At 42.8% G+C, this 18,748-nt stretch overlaps 1 protein-coding gene across 2 annotated transcripts; it reads left to right on the top strand.

Annotated features, from left to right (window-relative positions):
• Window positions 1–457: 457 nt before the first annotated feature.
• Window positions 458–4,524, top strand: LOC139370931 (beta-crystallin B3-like). 2 transcript variants are annotated; one of them, XM_071110828.1, is made up of 6 exons: window positions 458–558; window positions 893–1,001; window positions 1,588–1,706; window positions 3,171–3,303; window positions 3,809–3,951; window positions 4,112–4,524. In XM_071110828.1, exons 2-6 carry the CDS (start codon window positions 927–929, stop codon window positions 4,335–4,337), a joined length of 696 nt encoding a protein of 231 aa, XP_070966929.1. In that variant the 5' UTR covers window positions 458–558; window positions 893–926; the 3' UTR covers window positions 4,338–4,524. The 2 variants fall into 2 exon arrangements, with proteins under 2 accessions (XP_070966929.1, XP_070966928.1); XM_071110827.1 differs by having other exon boundaries at window positions 476–558; window positions 920–1,001.
• The last annotated feature ends 14,224 nt before the right edge of the window (window positions 4,525–18,748 follow it).

Raw genomic sequence — 18,748 nt, 5'->3', positions numbered from 1 at the left:
CGAGGGAGGAGTGAAGGTAGAAGAAGACGAAGGAGAGTAAATAGAAAGCAACAATAGAAAGCGGAAAGTGCGGGTGAGATGGCGGGGCAGTGGACAGGCGGACGGATGGAAAGCTGGACAGACAGATGGGCAGTTGGGTGTGGCCAGTAGTGCTGAGTGGAGTTGATCTCGCTCAATCCTCTTGGCTCGCTGTCTGTGTGTGCCCACCATCGGGCCACTGGCAGGGTGGCAGCGTGAGCGTGGTCGGCCCGGGTGGAAGCGGGTGCCAATATACCCCGACCGAGGGCACGCAGCCCTATTGAGAGGCAATGTGATGGACACAATGCGAGCGACAGACTTGCTGCATCAACAGCATCACCCGCCCCTGTTTTTTTTGCTGCTGTGTGCCATTTATAAACCATAAATACCCCCCTGGCTCCTAGTGCCTTCTCACCAGGCCTCCACACTCACACACCCTCATACAGAGACAGAAAGAGGGAGAGAAAAAGAAAAAAGAAAACAAGGAAAAACGGAGAGAGTGTGGCTCGTACGTGGTGCAGTGAAGCACAAGCCATCCAGGTAAAAATAGACAGATCCCTCTCTTTCCTTGGTGCTCTGACTGTCTTATGCTGCAACTCTTGCTGTTTTCAATTATCCCCATTTATCTCTCTCCATAACCATGTATGCACTGTTATTTTGCCTGGAACTGAATATGCATCAATGTGTCAAACGTAAAAGTCCCTTTGTGGAATCAGAATATGTATGATTTTTTTTTAATGTAAGAATGTTTTGGAATGTAGATGGTCAAACAATAATGCAATGGGTAAAAACCAACATCTCGGGCAAACAGTGCCTTCTTCTCCATCATGAAGTTACCATTCCGTTAGTCAGCACCTCTCAAACATTTTTGGAGGTTTGTCAACTTTTCTTTGGAATGCAGAGGGAACATGTCAGAGCAGCAGGGTGCACCGGAGCAGCTAGCAGCTGGAAAGAGCCAAGGAGGGGCAGGAGCCACCTACAAGGTGGGTGTAGGGTGAAGTTGCCTCTAGATGCTGATCTTGGGTCAATTTTGTATTTTCCCCACTAAAAGCTGATCTTAGTTCTGTACCTACTATCCTTTGGTGGTGAAACAGCGTATTCTTAGAATATTTTAGTGGTAAAAGGATTCCACGTAAAACCTTGTATTAGCAAAAGGGCATCCTCATGGAACCAGAAATAGTTACATTCAAAGGGTTCTCCTATGGAGGCAATTGAACAATCCTTTATGGTTCTAGGGAGCACCTTCTTTCTTTTTGTAGGGAAAAATTCACCCTAGAGCTACAAGGGGCCCGACATCCGTTGGACCTTATTATAATCTTATTATATCTTAGCCTAAGATTCACTTGGTCTGACTTTTTATGAAATGTCACTGATACTACTAGTATGTATTTACAATGACATAAGCAAAATAACGCACAACAACACGGCAGTATAGTACAACACATTGTTAAATTACAACGGTGCAATCTTCATGCAGTTTCTGCCTATGTTAATGTTGTTGTTAAGCCTATTGTGTACTAATGTAATTACTTACCATTGACCCATGCCTCTTCCTGACTTATCTTGTAGGTGGTGGTGTTTGAGTTTGAGAACTTCTGTGGGAAGAAAGTGGAGCTGTCTGCAGAGTGTAAGAATGTGATCGAAAAGGGATGTGAGAAGGTGGGATCTATCATCGTGGAATCAGGACCGTAAGTGTCACCAATATTGATTTTCTACATTTTCCATCATGCCTCACTCTTGCCCCCTTCCTGTTTACCTGTGTCTCCAATACTCTCCAACACTGCCCTTATTTAAACGTTAAAACGTTTATGAATCCAACTTCAGTCTCTAGACAATGAAATTTCATTCTTATTCAACTGTGTATACATTTTGATCACAGTTCTTATCAATCACCTTTCATGCAGGGGAGACCAAGGTTGGTTGTCTCGTGGGTTGGTTTTCACAGTGCTAATTACTCACCATCTAAATGGTGCTGTGTAATAATTTTAAGGTTAAAATCTCTGAACTATTTGAAAGAACTCATCCACCTGGTCAATTCATGTCAGCATGATAAAACACTGAGGTTAGGAGAATTTGTGTTTTTCATAGGTGAAAGTAAAAATATATATTGGTGTGTTCTTAGTAAATGTTTATTATGGAAGTATCCATGAAGGATTATGTTTTTTGAAAAGAGGAAAGGGAACGCTATATTTCAAACCAATTTCTGAGTTCCTAGGCCAAGCCATGTGGTAACTAACATATACATTAGCATTGGCGGGTGGTTGGGGATGGATTTGAAAAAAGTTATGTTTTGAGGTTAACATTTTAACCACAGGATTATGTCATCATGGTAACCACTTTCAACATTGACAAACCTTGCATAAAATATGTTGAATTTGTACCTTTGAAACAACGTCAGATCTTCAATGTAATATCCACTAAAATAAAAAAGCAATAGGCTGGGCAGCGCCTCCTACTGGAGAGTTTATCTATCTACAACTACCCTGCGGTTTTCCATCCAGGCCCTGCTTATCTTTGAGATTTGTCACTGTCTGTTACCAATGTGCTATTGTGAGAATTTGGATGTGCTTTTAGATGGTTAAAAGCATAGTGGTAACACATTGGGAATTCAACAAACTTTCAACTGTCTTTTTGAGTGGGTGAAAAAAAGTTGTAATCACATTGATCAACGTATCAACCAAATATTACCCAATTCTCCAAGTTGAAGTGACGAGGTGTGCACAGTGGGATTTTATTCTCGCTGAAGTTTGTTAGGAATATCATTCTAGCGAAGAAAGGCTTGGCTACTTCTAAGACTGTTGGCTATATTGCTTCATTCCCTGTTACAAAAGGAATAAGTTACTAGAAAACATTGACAACCAACCCCATACTGTGACAACAAACCCAGCGATGGGGCTGGTTGTCATAAGTGGACAGAGTTTGTTTGATGCCTTATAACTCCATGTTGAAAAACGATAATGATCAAAAAAAGGTCCCAGTTTCAACCCAAGACCTTGGTCTTTCTCCTAAAAGAGTCTTGTAAGATATACTGCTGCTGAGAGAAACACACAAGAGTAAAAAGTGTGACAACCAACCCTGGTCTCTCCTACCATCTCACTACTACTGTTTATGTACAAGAAATTGGTAAAGCGTAATTACCTTTGTGTTCTCAGCTGGGTGGCATTTGAGCGCCAGGCATTTGGCGGGGAGCAGTTTGTGCTGGAGAAGGGCGAGTATCCTCGTTGGAGCACCTGGACCAATAGCCAGACTAATAACTACCTGCTGTCCCTCAGGCCACTCAAAGTGGTCAGTATATCCCTGTAACTATAATTAGAATCATCATCGTTTAACTGGGTATATTTACATGTACCAGGAATCTGACATGGTGCAATGGTGCTGACAACCCCTTACAATAAACAGAATACACAGACAGAATTTAGCCAAAATTATTTACACATAATCTACGTATAGTATATAAGGATGTAGCCTACTGACCATAGCAACCTACAGTGGACAGGCATCCAACTGTCATGTCAATGAGAGAAGACTAACCTGTCGAGCTAAAGGGCAAATCCCTTTTGTTTCCTAAGTTAACAGAATTCCACATAAGAAACCTATTTGTACCAAATGATTTGTGCTCCCAAGCCACCAAAAGTATTTATTTGATCATTATTTAGTTATTTGAAACTGCACTTTTCTAAGTAGGGTTACCAGCCCTGGAGTAGTAGCTACCTTCCTTAAAAGTAAACACCAAGTAAACAGCAGACATGAAAACATAGTGTAACCACCACCCATTCCTGTTCCTGCCCAGGACAGTGCGGATCACAAACTCCACCTGTTCGAGAACCCAGGCTTCGCCGGGAGGAAGATGGAGATTGTGGATGACGACGTCCCCAGCCTGTGGGTCCATGGCTTTCAGGACCGCGTGGCCAGCATCAAGGCTACGAATGGAGCGTAAGTTCAACACCTTTACACATCATTGAGATCAGGCATACAGTATCTGTCTACAGCTAGGTTACTGCAAGGTTATCTCTCATGCAAGTATGGCTCTGAATTGCAACCGATTCTGTTCCATAAATGTCATTATAGCTGTATGTCCCCTTGCCCTCCCTAGGTGGGTGGGCTACATGTTCCCAGGCTACAGGGGCCGCCAGTACATCTTTGAGCATGGAGACTACAAACACTGGAATGACTGGGGAGCATCAACACCTCAGATCCAGTCTGTCCGACGCGTGCGTGACATGCAGTGGCACAAGAGAGGCTGCTTCATTGCCCCCACTCCCACCCCCGCACCCAACCCCACACCACCTGCCCCCCCTAACGCCACTGGCACCAGCTGAAAGAGAGTGGCTGTGGCCCCAGGCAGCCTAAGAAGCCAAATCCGGGCCTCCCATCCATCCAGGGCTCCACCGAACCTCACCTCCTCGTCACAGAGGGTCAGCAAGAAACGACGAACTCGGAAGTGAAGTAACCATCTCTGACTTACCTATGTGTCTGGGGTGGAAATAATAAAGGCTTTGAACCCGATTTGGTTTGACCCAACTGGATGTTTTTGTCAGTCCCTCTTACAGAGTTGCTATGAAAACTTCTCTGAGGTTGTTAGAATAATATTATTTAGTGTGCCAACATCATACAATAGCAGTAATAATATTTGGTTAATGGTGCTGGTTTACATCTCCTTCTTTAGAATGGTTGTAAGGTAAAACACTGACCAGTAGATGGTAACATGGAAGCAGAAGATAAACTTGCATGGGAAGTTGAGTTGGGTGTCTAGGAGACGTCCAAGACTAAATAAAACATTCAAATTTATCATCACCATAAAAAGTATGCACGTTCACCCAACAAAGTTAATGTAGACTACGGGACATTCCATTGAAATGTTACATGCACCGGTCAACAGGTACAGTACACCTTGTAGTTTTCTGTCAATTGAGATTTGAGTAAGCACTAATGTCTTCAGAGTGTATTGGAACATGAGTCATGACATAGTGCACAAATGTGTTTTATTAGAATCATCAACACATGACTTAGATCATTTACAAAACCCAAAATATGAAATCAGTAACCAACAAGGCAACAGTAAACATGCTGGCCCCCACGAATGATGCAGCACCCCCCTAATCAGTGTCATTTTGTAAATGAAGGATCTCTATGCCAACAAGCATCATTCACTCAAATTTTGTCAAAATCGGGCCAGTGCTGTCTGAGATATCGCGTGGGTTAGCTAGACTCACATCCCTGAGCAAGTGTGCCATATTTCATCACTGAGTCAAACAGATCAAGAGCTATAAACATGTGCCCGTATTATAGCGCCACCGTGTGGTCGATATGAACGTTCTTGCATATGTTGAGTCTTTACAGTGTTTGCAACTTGTGTACCAAATGTTGTTACAATACGAATATACTGACTGATTTATATCGAATTGCGCCAGACCACGCCCACATGAATGTTTACTGGTCAATAGCAGCCATGCTGTTTTAGCTACTAGTCTGAAAAATGGTGTGTTTGGAGACCTTTCTCCATAGATGCCACACATCAAGTTTAATGCAGATCGGTCATTTGATGACAGAAGAGTAGAGTTGTTTTTCACAAAATTCTAAATGACGAAAAATCCATCGTGGCAGAACTTATGGGTCCCTGAGGCAAATTTGTTCCTTGTGAGTAGCGGGACCTATGTACCAAATTTCATGACTTTAAGGTCAAACGTGGTGAGGGGCGAGACCTTCCAAAGCTTGCATTTTCAATCTTGTGTTATAGCGCCATCATCTGGCCAATCAGTGTAATTTTCTAAATACCGGATCTTTATGGCTAGATGCATCATTCACCAAAGTTTTGTCAAAATCGGGCCAGTGCTTACAGATATTGCATGCGACTAACGTTCGTTCGTACAAATGTACAGAGACAGATCCATAGTCCCCTCCCTGATTTCATCGTGGGGGACAATTCCCTTTTCAGCGTACATGTATTCTAATGACTTTCCGACACTGTGCAGAATAAGCTGCAAAGGTCTATTGCTGTGTTCATAACCAACTTGAACGCCCCTCCAACTGATAATTACAAGTGGGGAACTTGTCTATCATCCATGAGCTCCTATTTCTCCCACATGCTGACCTCTGACAACACCTACTAAGGAAAGGACTTCAATAACAGCCTTTTCAGCAGTTAAATGCAGCAACAACATATTATTTATACAATGAAAACTATTAATATGGTTTTTGAGTACTATAATTTGTTAAAAATAATGATATCTGTACTTTTAGTTATGGATGACGCTGGCCAATAGCCAAGCGGTGTTTCTCAACAAGTCCAAGCACGTGAATGCATCCAACTGGTATTTATGAGTTCACAAAGAGTAATTACCACCTTCCCACTTCATTATGAAAGCAGCATATGCCCCAGAAGTTGGGAAGGCTTTTTCAAATTCGGGAGTTATTTTATGCTGACCCGGGTTGATCCAAGCAAGGGCAGGGGCTTTTGTAGGATTTGAAGACATTTGGGGCTTAGCCACAAAGCCACTAGGGGGGTCCGGGGACATTCTCCCCCAGCAGAAAAAAGAGAGAAAGAATTTCAACAGCTAAATGAATGAATTTGGTGCACTTTAAGATGAAGATTGAAAGATTAGAACATTGAGAGATTAGATATGTTTCAGGTAACTTGCACCTTCCACAGCAGACACTGCCCGTACTCAATTATAGTTGCTACTGTGGGTCTCCTCTACTCTGGAGCACTCTCTACTCCCGAACAGGTACATTTACAGTGTATTGTCAAAAACCACTAAACAACTTCAAACATGGACTATGACCTGTCCAATGAGCCAAACTGATCAAACAATCCCACAGTACCCAAACACACACACAGACATGCACACACACACTCTGCAGTAATTAGAATACATAGAGCAGTGTGCCCACCCCTTCTCTGCCTCTCTCCTCTCAAGGCTCAGGAGAAGACTCAGATGCAGACAGTTTCAAAGTAACAAAAGTTTATTACAAAAACATGGGGGGCAGTCAAACAACAGGTCAATGGCAGGCAGAGGTCAATAGTCCAGAACAGAGTCCTAAAGATACTGAATGGCAGGCAGGCTCAGGGTCAGCGCAGGCAGAGGTCAGTAATCCAGCGTGGCATGAGAAGGTACAGAACGACAGGCAGGCTCTGGGTCAAGGCAGAAAGAATGGTCAAAAACCAGGAAAGATAGAAAACAGGAACTAGAGACAGACAGGAGCATGGTAAAAACCGCTGGTAGGCTTGACGAAACAAAACAAACTGGCAACAGACAAACAGACAACACTGTATAAGTACACTGGGGATAACGGGGAAGATGGGCGACACATCTAGGGGGGTAGAGACAAGCCCAAAGACAGGTGAAACAGATCAGGGTGTGACAGTCTCGGGATCCGAGGGTGTAGATGGGGGGCTATAGCGGCGTGAGCGCATCCGGCTTGATATTCTTGGATCCCGGTTGGTAGGAAAGGGAGAAGTTAAACCGAGTGACCTAGCTTGCCTGGAATTGAGAACCTTGGCGGTGTGGAGATATTCCAGGTTCTTGTGATCCGTCCAAACAATGAACAGATGTTCCACCCCATCCGCCCCATCCCAGGGGTGGTGTGATGCCTAGGAGAAGATCGATCCTGCAGTCATAGGGTCAGTGCGGAGGAAGTGAAGTGGCCCGGGCTTTACTGAAAACCTCCCGGAGGTTCTGGTACTCCGAGGGAATGGTGGTGAAGTCCGGGGCAACCTCCGAGCCCACTGGAAGACGTCCCGGGGCAGGCTGCGCTGACTTCAGGCAATGGGCGTGGCAGAATGGGCTCCAGCCCATGATGGCACCAGCAGTCCAGTCAATAAGGGGATTGTGTCGCTGGAGCCAAGATAATCCCAATACCACAGGAACTTGAGGAGACTTAATCAGCAGGAATTGAATAGCCTCGCTGTGGTTCCCTAACACTCGTATGGTTGATGAGAGTGGTATTCGTGTGAAGCCGGTGTAGACGTTCAGCTGGGGACAGCCTAGCTCTGCCTAGTTGCATCAGCTGTGGTGAATCGGCAGACTTCGGAGACTCTCGGGGGAACTCGGGTAGCCTCAGGTCCTCTTAGCAACGGAGACATCGGGGACTTTCGGGATGCCTCGGAGGCGAGGAGGAATCCTACGTTTCCGTAGCCGCCAGTCAACCTGGAGGGTCAGGGGATGAGTGAGTCGAAATCCGTCCGTAGTTCCCGGGCTGCTAGTTCGTCCTTAACATCCTCTGATATTCCGTGCAGGAACATGTCGAACAGTGATTCTGGGTTCCAGGCACTCTCAGCTGCCATCGTGCGAAAATCCACAGCATAGTCTACCACACTGCGGGAGTCTTCCCGAAGCTGGAGTAACTTCCTTGCAGCCTCTCTCCCGAACAATGGAGAATCAAAAACCTTCTTCACCTCCGCCATGAACTCCTCCAGACTGAAGCATATGGCCGACTGTTGTTCCCACATGACCGTAGCCCAGGCGAGAGCCCTCCCAGACATCAGCGTGATGAGGTACGTTATCTTTGAGCGGTCCGAGGGGAAGGAGGAGGGCTGCAGCTCGATGATGAGAGAACACTGAGGGAGAATTGCCAGACAGGTTTTAATAATAATTTTACAGGCTTCTTCACCTCACCTGCAAATTATTCGTAAACCGTGTTTTACTTTTTCACTGTCTGTATTTCACCTCTTATAATTTGTGCAAATAAAATGAATTAGAATCTATAGAGAAGTTTGAAGTGACAGTCTACTGTGTGCTCAGTCCACCTCTGTTCTATCTCCATCTGCCCTCTTCTGTCACTTTCTCTCTGTCTTGTCTGTTGCTGTCTGTGTCTTGTACGTTGCCGTCTCAGGTTCTTGTTTGTTACTGTGTCCTTTGTCTATCGTCTTCTGTTATGGCCCGTTTTGTTCTTCTCCTGTCTCTCTCCATCATATCCTATTTCTCTGTTGCTGTCTCTTTTTCTTGTCTGGTGTGTCTCTTTAGTTTAGCAATCCAAAACGATCAAGGGGATACTGGGGTAGCTTATTTTGTTTTGGGCTTGTGTCTGGGTCACCCAAATCATCCTCTACTCTACTATTCGCCCCTGGCTGCTGTTGTTCAAAGTGCTCCACCGGCCTGCTGTTCTCATCTGTCCTCCTCCTTGGCTCATCTGAATGGTAACATGGTAGAGGTGCAACATGCCATTGGTTAGTTTTAAAGGGCGACTGCACTTCCTGATTTGGCCTCATTTTAGATTTGGTTGTTTAAGAAATGCTAGCAGCCATGAATGAATTCAGACGTAAGTTGGTTTTGGGGTCTGGATAGATGTGAGTTTCCCGTGTGTTTGTTTACAGGTGAGAAGAGTTAGCCAAATAATTTAGCCAATTGGCTGGTGTGCGACTTGACTGACTTCGGATAGCCTATGTCCGGGGCTAGTTAGGGACCGTCAATAAATTACACAAAGTAAACAGGACAATATTTTCACGTTGCACACCTTTAATTCCTCATTCAATTATTTCAATATTTGTATATAATTTTTTACAATTTATAGTTGGTTTGAGGTGTTTAAGTAATGCATTTTGGAGCTATTGGAATTTTAACATTGTTCCATGTACATTTTGCAATTTACAGATGGTCCCTATCTAGCCCCATAGGGATATCCAAAGCCAACCCAAATTTACCACAGGCATTATGATCAGGCGGCATGCAGCTGCATTCCGAATTGATGATTACATCACTGCACTCTATACTCCTTTGTAAACTGGTCATCTCTGTATACCCGTCACAAGACCCACTGGTTGATGCTTATTTATAAAAACCCTCTTAAGCCTTACTCCCCCCTATCTGAGATATCTACTGCGGCCCTCATTCTCCACATACAACACCCGTTCTGCCAGTCACATTCTGTTAAAGGTCTCCAAAGCACACACATCTCTGGGTCGCTCCCCTTTTCAGTTTGCTGCAGCTAGTGGCTGGAACAAGCTGCAACAAACACTCAAACTGGACAGTTTTATCTCAATCTCTTCATTCGAACATTCAGTCATGGACACCCTTACAACAGTTGTGGCTGCTTTGTATGATGTATTGTTGTCTCTACCTTCTTGACCTTTGTGCTGTTGACTTTGCTCAATAATGTTTGTACCATGTTTTTGTGATGCTACCATGTTGTGGTGCTACCATGTTGTTGTCATGTTGTGTTGCTACCATGCTGTGTTGTCATGTTTTGCTGTTATGTTGTTGTCTTAGGTCTCTCTTTATGTAGTGTTGTCTCGTTGTGATGTGTGTTTTGTCCTATATTTATATTGTATTTTTTTATAGCATTTTTTAATCCCAGGCCTCCATCCCCGCAGGATGACACTAGAATAAATGACTTATATTGATGCCACAAAGGCTTTTTTTCTAGATGAGAAGTTTTCTAGGGGCTGATGCTCTTTAAAGTTACTGTATACGAACTTGACCAGGGCAACTCAACTGTAAAGAAAAATTAAAGTGTTCACATAACAGTGCAACACAACTCCAAACAGGACAGATACAACTATGTAGCTTCTTATCTGTCTTGTTTGGAATGTGTTAGTGACATGAGCGAAAAACATACCTGTAGAATGGAGTTGTAAGACTGCTATGATTAATTTCATAACATGAGTTCTACCAGCTGATGTCTATTAGCTAATGTGGTGTTGGTTTGGTAGTGGTATCATGGAAGATTCCCATTCTTTTGACCCAGGTTCGATTCCCGGGCGGCGCACTCCTTTTGGGCTCCCGAGTGGCGCAGCGGTATAGGGCAATGCGTCTCAATGTCAAAGGTATCAGACCCTACAGACCCTGGTTCGATTCCAGGCTGTATCACAACCGGACGTGATTGTGTGTCCCATAGGGCGGCACACAATTGGCCCAGCGTCATCCAGGTTAGGCTTTGGCCGGGGTAGGCTGTCAAACCCGTCATTGTAAATAAAAAAATATTATTATGTTTCTGGCTTCCCTCCCCAAGTTTATTATATACACATGATATACATGGCGTGCACAGTGCAATGAAATGCTAACCTGCAGGTTAACCACTCGAGAATGCAACAATACAAAGTAAGTAGCCAAGTGAATAAAAAGTCATACAAATAAAAGCACAATTAAATATTTGCAGTTTTAACAAATACTTACATAGCCTATATGGAAAAAAAAAACAAGCATGTTTAACAGTAGAATCAAATAAAATCTAATTGTATTTGTCACATGCACCGAATACAACAGGTGTAGACCCTACAGTGAAATGCTTACTTACAAACCCTTAACCAACAATGCCGTTTAAAAAAAAAGAATTAAGTAAAAAATTGATAAGTAAAAAATAAAATAACTGATAATTAAAGAGCAGAAGTAAAATAACAGTAGCGAGGCTATATACAGTGTCAATGTGTGGGGGCACAGGTTAGTTGAGGTATTTGAGGTAATATGTACATGTAGATAGAGTTAAAGTGACTATGCATAGATAATAACAGAGAGTAGCAGCGGCGTAAAAAGAGGGGGGACAATGCAAATAGTCTTGGTAGCCATTTGATTAGCTATTCAGGACTCTTATGGCTTGGGGGTAGAAGCCTTTTGGACCTAGACTTGGCGCTCTGGTACCCCTTTCCGTGCGGTACGGAATAGGTTATAAGACCTCTATGATTAATTTAATTTGGTCAGTTCTATCACATCAACATTGCTCATTTTAAAAAGGGTTAAATATAATGTTGTAGTAAAGTTCGGCTTCAATCCACAGGGGGGCACTGCATCATTGTCAGAAAATATGTGCTCCAGTCAGAAAAACGTCTATAATTTCTTCTGTCTCAGCTACCTAGCCAGCCAGTAGCTACCGAAGTGGCTAGCCAGCCAAGCTAGCTTCAGAAACGAAATCCATCAAATACACTCGCTGGAAATAAACACTTTTCCTAATAACATGACTTATATAAATATCCTTAGCTTTCCCATTCACTAAATATACTGTTAAATAACTCTGACACAATAGCTGTTTAAGGATGCTGAGCGCTAAACGCTAGTTTATTAGTATTAGCCAACCCTTATGGTGGGGAGACAAGCTAGTTAGCTACACCAAACCCTGCACAAACCAATAATTTATATATACACACTAGATGACAATTTGGGGTCGCAGTGTTGAAGCCACATGCCTCCATCTTGGCATTCCACCACCGTAAAAAAAATATTTTGGAAGCTATAGAAATGCATTTATTAAATGTCCAAATTTGTTTTTGACACATTTTTATAATACAAACACCTTAATGCATACTTTGAACTTATATTATGTGAGCTAAACATACATATATATATATTTTTACAATATGAAAACTTCCCTTAAAGTATAATTTGTTGAGTTTACAAATTTTACTGTCCCCACTACAACAACAAAAATACACGTAATTTGTCCTTAAAACATTTAATTGAAATACTGCAGAATTCCATTCAGCCGCTCCTACTGGGGAGTGCCAATGTGGCCGACCGGTGGCTTCAAAGCCTTTCAATGGCCAATACATAGCATCAACAACCCAGAGCTTATATACACTGAACAAAACTATAAATGCAGCATGCAACAAGTTCTAAGATTTTACTGAGTTACATATAAGGAATTCAGTCTATTGAAAAATTCAATAGGACCTAATATATGGATTTCACATGACTGGGAATTTAGATATGCATCTGATCTATATGCATATATTTGATCAGGCTGTTGATTGTGGCCTGTGGAATGTTGTCCTACTCCGAACTGGGACAAGCTGTCATACACGTCAATCCAGAGCATCCCAAATATGCTCAATGGGTGACAGGTCTGGTGAGTGTGCAGGCCATGGAAGAACTGGGAAATTTTCAGCTTCCAGGAATTGTGTACAGATCCTTGCGACTTGAAGCCGTGCATTATCGTGCTGAAACATCCGGTGATGGCAGCGGATGAATGGCACCACAAAGGGCCTCAGGATCTCATTAAAATTGTTGTCCGTAGCTTATGCCTGCCCCATACCATAACCCCACCGCCACCATGGGGCACTCTATACACAACGTTGACATCAGCAAACCGCTCACCCACATGACGCCAAGCACGCTGTCTGACATCTGCCCGGTACAGTTATAACTGGGATTCATCCGTGAAAAGCACACTATTCCAGAGTTCCAGTGGCCATGGAAGGTGAGCATTTGCCCACTGAAGTCAGTTACAATGCCAAACTGAAGTAAGGTCAAGACCCTGGTGAGGACGAAGAGCATGCAGGTGAGCTTCCCTGAGACGGTTACTGACAGTTTGTACAGAGATTCTTCGGTTCTGCAAACCCACAGTTTCATCAGCTGTCCATGTGGCTGGTCTCAGATGATCCCGCAGGTGAAGAAGCTGGAGGTGGAGGTCCTGGGCTGGCGTGGTTACACATGGTCTGCGGTTGTAAGGCCGGTTGGACGTACTGTGGCATTGTGTTGCGTGACAAAACTGCACATTTTAGAGTGGCCTTTTATTGTCCCCCAGCACAAGGTGCACCTGTGTAATGATCATGCTGTTTAATCAGTTTCTTGATATGCCACATCTGTCAGGTGGATGGATTCTCTTGGCAAAGGAGACATGCTCACAAACAGGGATGTAAACAAATGAATGCACAAAATTTGAGAGCAATAAGCTTTTTTGTGCATCTGGAAATTTCCTGGGATCTTTTATTGAATCTCATAATCGGGCATGCTCACGATTGCAACATGAAGTGCATTATCATGCTCAAACAGGCGGTGATGGCGGCGGATGAATGGCCCGACAATGGGTCTCAGGATCTCATTAAAATTGCCATCGATAAAATGCATGGGACCAACACTTTACATGCTGAGTTTATATTTTTGTTCAGTATACATCATTGGCACAAACCTGTGGCTAACTCTGCTGCTGCTGCACTTTGACTTTCTGGCTGTTCTGTCCTCTCCACCTCATTCAATGGCTCTTTTTTTGCCACTCTTCGGAAGAAGTTCCAAATATCCATACTGACTCAGAGGCGTTTTGCTGAGTGATGACATTGACGTCTAACCAGTGTTGTAGGGGTGGGGGAGGGGTCAATGGATGTGATCAGTCCACTGCATTGTGAAATCTCAACCAATCCCAGCATCACTCCAGGGGCTTCTTGCAGTGCCTGCTACTCATTAACATATGTCAGTAAAACATAAATAAATACTGCATAGCGCAAGTGATGTGCAGTGGCGATTTTAGCATGTAAATCTTGGTAGGGCAAAACATTTTTAAAGTGGGATGCATGCCAGCAAAGCCACTACACAACACAACACAACACTAAACAATACATGAATTTCACTATAATGGTAACAAACAGTGCCCACAAACTGTTAGGGCCTACATAAAGCTGTCCCAACAGCAGTCCCAACATCTTACCACTGCTAAACCTGGCTATCAGTGGAGCCTTGTCTGGTAGCGAAACAGTTAATTCAGCCTCATTTACTGCCTTTAAAAAAACATAGTTGATATGTCTGTCTTGCTTAAACAATTGTGGTTTCTAATGAATATTAAGATGTTCAAACTATGGCATAAGCGGATAAAAGGCAATCCGTAATTTCGATTAAGACATTCATGAGCGAGCTAGGACGGATGTATTCAATATAACTATTTGTTTAGCACTTTTGAAATGTACAGCGACAGAATTCAGAACATGGGCCGTTCTTACAGTGTTCTCCCTGTACCCCAAGTCAGCACGGTAGGATAAATAAAGGGGGGCATATAAGCAGACAATGGAAGCTCTTACAATATTCAATGATTACATTTCTCTAAAACAGGTTATAGGCTACATGTGGACCACCAAGTTAGAACAGCAGGCGAAATTAAGAGGGGTAAATAGACCATCTTATTAGGGTGATGCACATAAGCTACTAACATCTTACTACACAACATACACTTAGTATTACTTTCTTAGCTACAGTATACATACAGTGCCATGCGAAAGTATTCGGCCCCCTTGAACTTTGCGACCTTTTGCCACATTTCAGGCTTCAAACATAAAGATATAAAACTGTATTTTTTTGCGAAGAATCAACAACAAGTGGGACACAATCATGAAGTGGAACGACATTTATTGGATATTTCAAACTTTTTTAACAAATCAAAAACTGAAAAATTGGGCGTGCAAAATCATTCAGCCCCCTTAAGTTAATACTTTGTAGCGCCACCTTTTGCTGCGATTACAGCTGTAAGTCGCTTGGGGTATGTCTCTATCAGTTTTGCACATCGAGAGACTGACATTTTTTCCCATTCCTCCTTGCAAAACAGCTCGAGCTCAGTGAGGTTGGATGGAGAGCATTTGTGAACAGCAGTTTTCAGTTCTTTCCACAGATTCTCGATTGGATTCAGGTCTGGACTTTGACTTGGCCATTCTAACACCTGGATATGTTTATTTTTGAACCATTCCATTGTAGATTTTGCTTTATGTTTTGGATCATTGTCTTGTTGGAAGACAAATCTCCGTCCCAGTCTCAGGTCTTTTGCAGACTCCATCAGGTTTTCTTCCAGAATGGTCCTGTATTTGGCTCCATCCATCTTCCCATCAATTTTAACCATCTTCCCTGTCCCTGCTGAAGAAAAGCAGGCCCAAACCATGATGCTGCCACCACCATGTTTGACAGTGGGGATGGTGTGTTCAGGGTGATGAGCTGTGTTGCTTTTACGCCAAACATAACGTTTTGCATTGTTGCCAAAAAGTTCAATTTTGGTTTCATCTGACCAGAGCACCTTCTTCCACATGTTTGGCGTGTCTCCCAGGTGGCTTGTGGCAAACTTTAAACAACACTTTTTATGGATATCTTTAAGAAATGGCTTTCTTCTTGCCACTCTTCCATAAAGGCCAGATTTGTGCAATATACGACTGATTGTTGTCCTATGGACAGAGTCTCCCACCTCAGCTGTAGATCTCTGCAGTTCATCCAGAGTGATCATGGGCCTCTTGGCTGCATCTCTGATCAGTCTTCTCCTTGTATGAGCTGAAAGTTTAGAGGAACGGCCAGGTCTTGGTAGATTTGCAGTGGTCTGATACACCTTCCATTTCAATATTATCGCTTGCACAGTGCTCATTGGGATGTTTAAAGCTTGGGAAATCTTTTTGTATCCAAATCCGGCTTTAAACTTCTTCACAACAGTATCTCGGACCTGCCTGGTGTGTTCCTTGTTCTTCATGATGCTCTCTGCGCTTTTAACGGACCTCTGAGACTATCACAGCGCAGGTGCTTTTATACGGAGATTTGATTACACACAGGTGGATTGTATTTATCATCATTAGTCATTTAGGTCAACATTGGATCATTCAGAGATCCTCACTGAACTTCTGGAGAGAGTTTGCTGCACTGAAAGTAAAGGGGCTGAATAATTTTGCACGCCCAATTTTTCAGTTTCTGATTTGTTAAAAAAGTTTGAAATATCCAATAAATGTCGTTCCACTTCATGATTGTGTCCCACTTGTTGTTGATTCTTCACAAAAAATACAGTTTTATATCTTTATGTTTGAAGCCTGAAATGTGGCAAAAGGTCGCAAAGTTCAAGGGGGCCGAATACTTTCGCAAGGCACTGTATCTCCCTGGCATATTACATAATTTATGCAGCAGCATAAAGAAAAAAACAAGGTTGAATCATAATGATGTCATTGATCTTCAAGTCGTAGCCTTAGAAAGAGGATGGATTTACAATTCCGAGTTGGATGACCGTTCAAAGCATATTTCCCAGTGGGAGCTCATTTATTCCTGACTTCCCAGTTTTCTTGAACTTACTGAAGTCAAGTTTTCGCAGTTCTGAGTTAACAATTGTTTTGAGCGCAGCACATTGACAGCATGGCAAATGTTGACTGTTTATCATTTTAAACTTGGAAAAGATTTGGGACCACACAGCCACTGTCACTGATTCCTTCTAAACCATTCATTGGGGAATTTGCGATTTCCTACTTGTTGTGTAATGAGCACCGATACGTTTTATCTATAATTTCTCTTCATTATTTATCTTCGTGTGACAAGGATTAAAAGGGATTTGACAGTAGATTGTCGACCTGATTAATGATGATGACTGCTAGCTAAGATTTTGAAAGTATGATGTTGACATGATCAGTCAACTAAAAGCTACAGTACATATAACATGATTTGACATCATTTTGTCTGCTGCCAATGACCTTGAGCCCTCTTAGATGTGCACTTCTAATGTAACTCTATGGCAGCACCCAAGGGGCTATACTTTTTTAGGGTCTCCCCTTAGACTTGGCGGTGACGTATTGTCCCCATGAGTGACAGAACACTGAGCCAATCATGGCGCAAGGCTCCGTATTTTCTGCTGGCTTGCCCCACCACCACAGAAAGCACTGAGCTAGGCTGAAACACCTGGATTTTGGAGCTGCCTTACTCAAGAAAACAAAAAAGAGACCATGTATGTATGTGGCTTTATTAACTGATATATATATATATATATATATATATATGTTTACATTGTTTGCAAATTGATATGTGACAGTATGAATGCCAAAATAACATGCTAAACAGACAAGGCCCCCAATATATATATATACAGTGCCTTGCGAAAGTATTCGGCCCCCTTGAACTTTGCGACCTTTTGCCACATTTCAGGCTTCAAACATAAAGATATAAAACTGTATTTTTTTGTGAAGAATCAGCAACAAGTGGGACACAATCATGAAGTGGAACGACATTTATTGGATATTTCAAACTTTTTTAACAAATCAAAAACTGAAAAATTGGGCGTGCAAAATTATTCAGCCCCCTTAAGTTAATACTTTGTAGCGCCACCTTTTGCTGCGATTACAGCTGTAAGTCGCTTGGGGTATGTCTCTATCAGTTTTGCACATCGAGAGACTGACATTTTTTCCCATTCCTCCTTGCAAAACAGCTCGAGCTCAGTGAGGTTGGATGGAGAGCATTTGTGAACAGCAGTTTTCAGTTCTTGCCACAGATTCTCGATTGGATTCAGGTCTGGACTTTGACTTGGCCATTCTAACACCTGGATATGTTTATTTTTGAACCATTCCATTGTAGATTTTGCTTTATGTTTTGGATCATTGTCTTGTTGGAAGACAAATCTCGGTCCCAGTCTCAGGTCTTTTGCAGACTCCATCAGGTTTTCATCCAGAATGGTCCTGTATTTGGCTCCATCCATCTTCCCATCAATTTTAACCATCTTCCCTGTCCCTGCTGAAGAAAAGCAGGCCCAAACCATGATGCTGCCACCACCATGTTTGACAATGGGGATGGTGTGTTCAGCTGTGTTGCTTTTACGCCAAACATAACGTTTTGCATTGTTGCCAAAAAGTTCAATTTTGGTTTCATCTGACCAGAGCACCTTCTTCCACATGTTTGGTGTGTCTCCCAGGTGGCTTGTGGCAAACTTTAAACAACACTTTTTATGGATATCTTTAAGAAATGGCTTTCTTCTTGCCACTCTTCCATAAAGGCCAGATTTGTGCAATATACGACTGATTGTTGTCCTATGGACAGAGTCTCCCACCTCAGCTGTAGATCTCTGCAGTTCATCCAGAGTGATCATGGGCCTCTTGGCTGCATCTCTGATCAGTCTTCTCCTTGTATGAGCTGAAAGTTTAGAGGGACGGCCAGGTCTTGGTAGATTTGCAGTGGTCTGATACTCCTTCCATTTCAATATTATCGCTTGCACAGTGCTCCTTGGGATGTTTAAAGCTTGGGAAATCTTTTTGTATCCAAATCCGGCTTTAAACTTCTTCACAACAGTATCTCGGACCTGCCTGGTGTGTTCCTTGTTC

This window comes from Oncorhynchus clarkii, chromosome 17 (assembly GCF_045791955.1).
Source record: "Oncorhynchus clarkii lewisi isolate Uvic-CL-2024 chromosome 17, UVic_Ocla_1.0, whole genome shotgun sequence".
NCBI lineage: Eukaryota > Metazoa > Chordata > Actinopteri > Salmoniformes > Salmonidae > Oncorhynchus > Oncorhynchus clarkii.
Note: the sequence above shows the minus strand (reverse complement) of the source record. Positions and strands in the feature narration are given on the sequence as shown.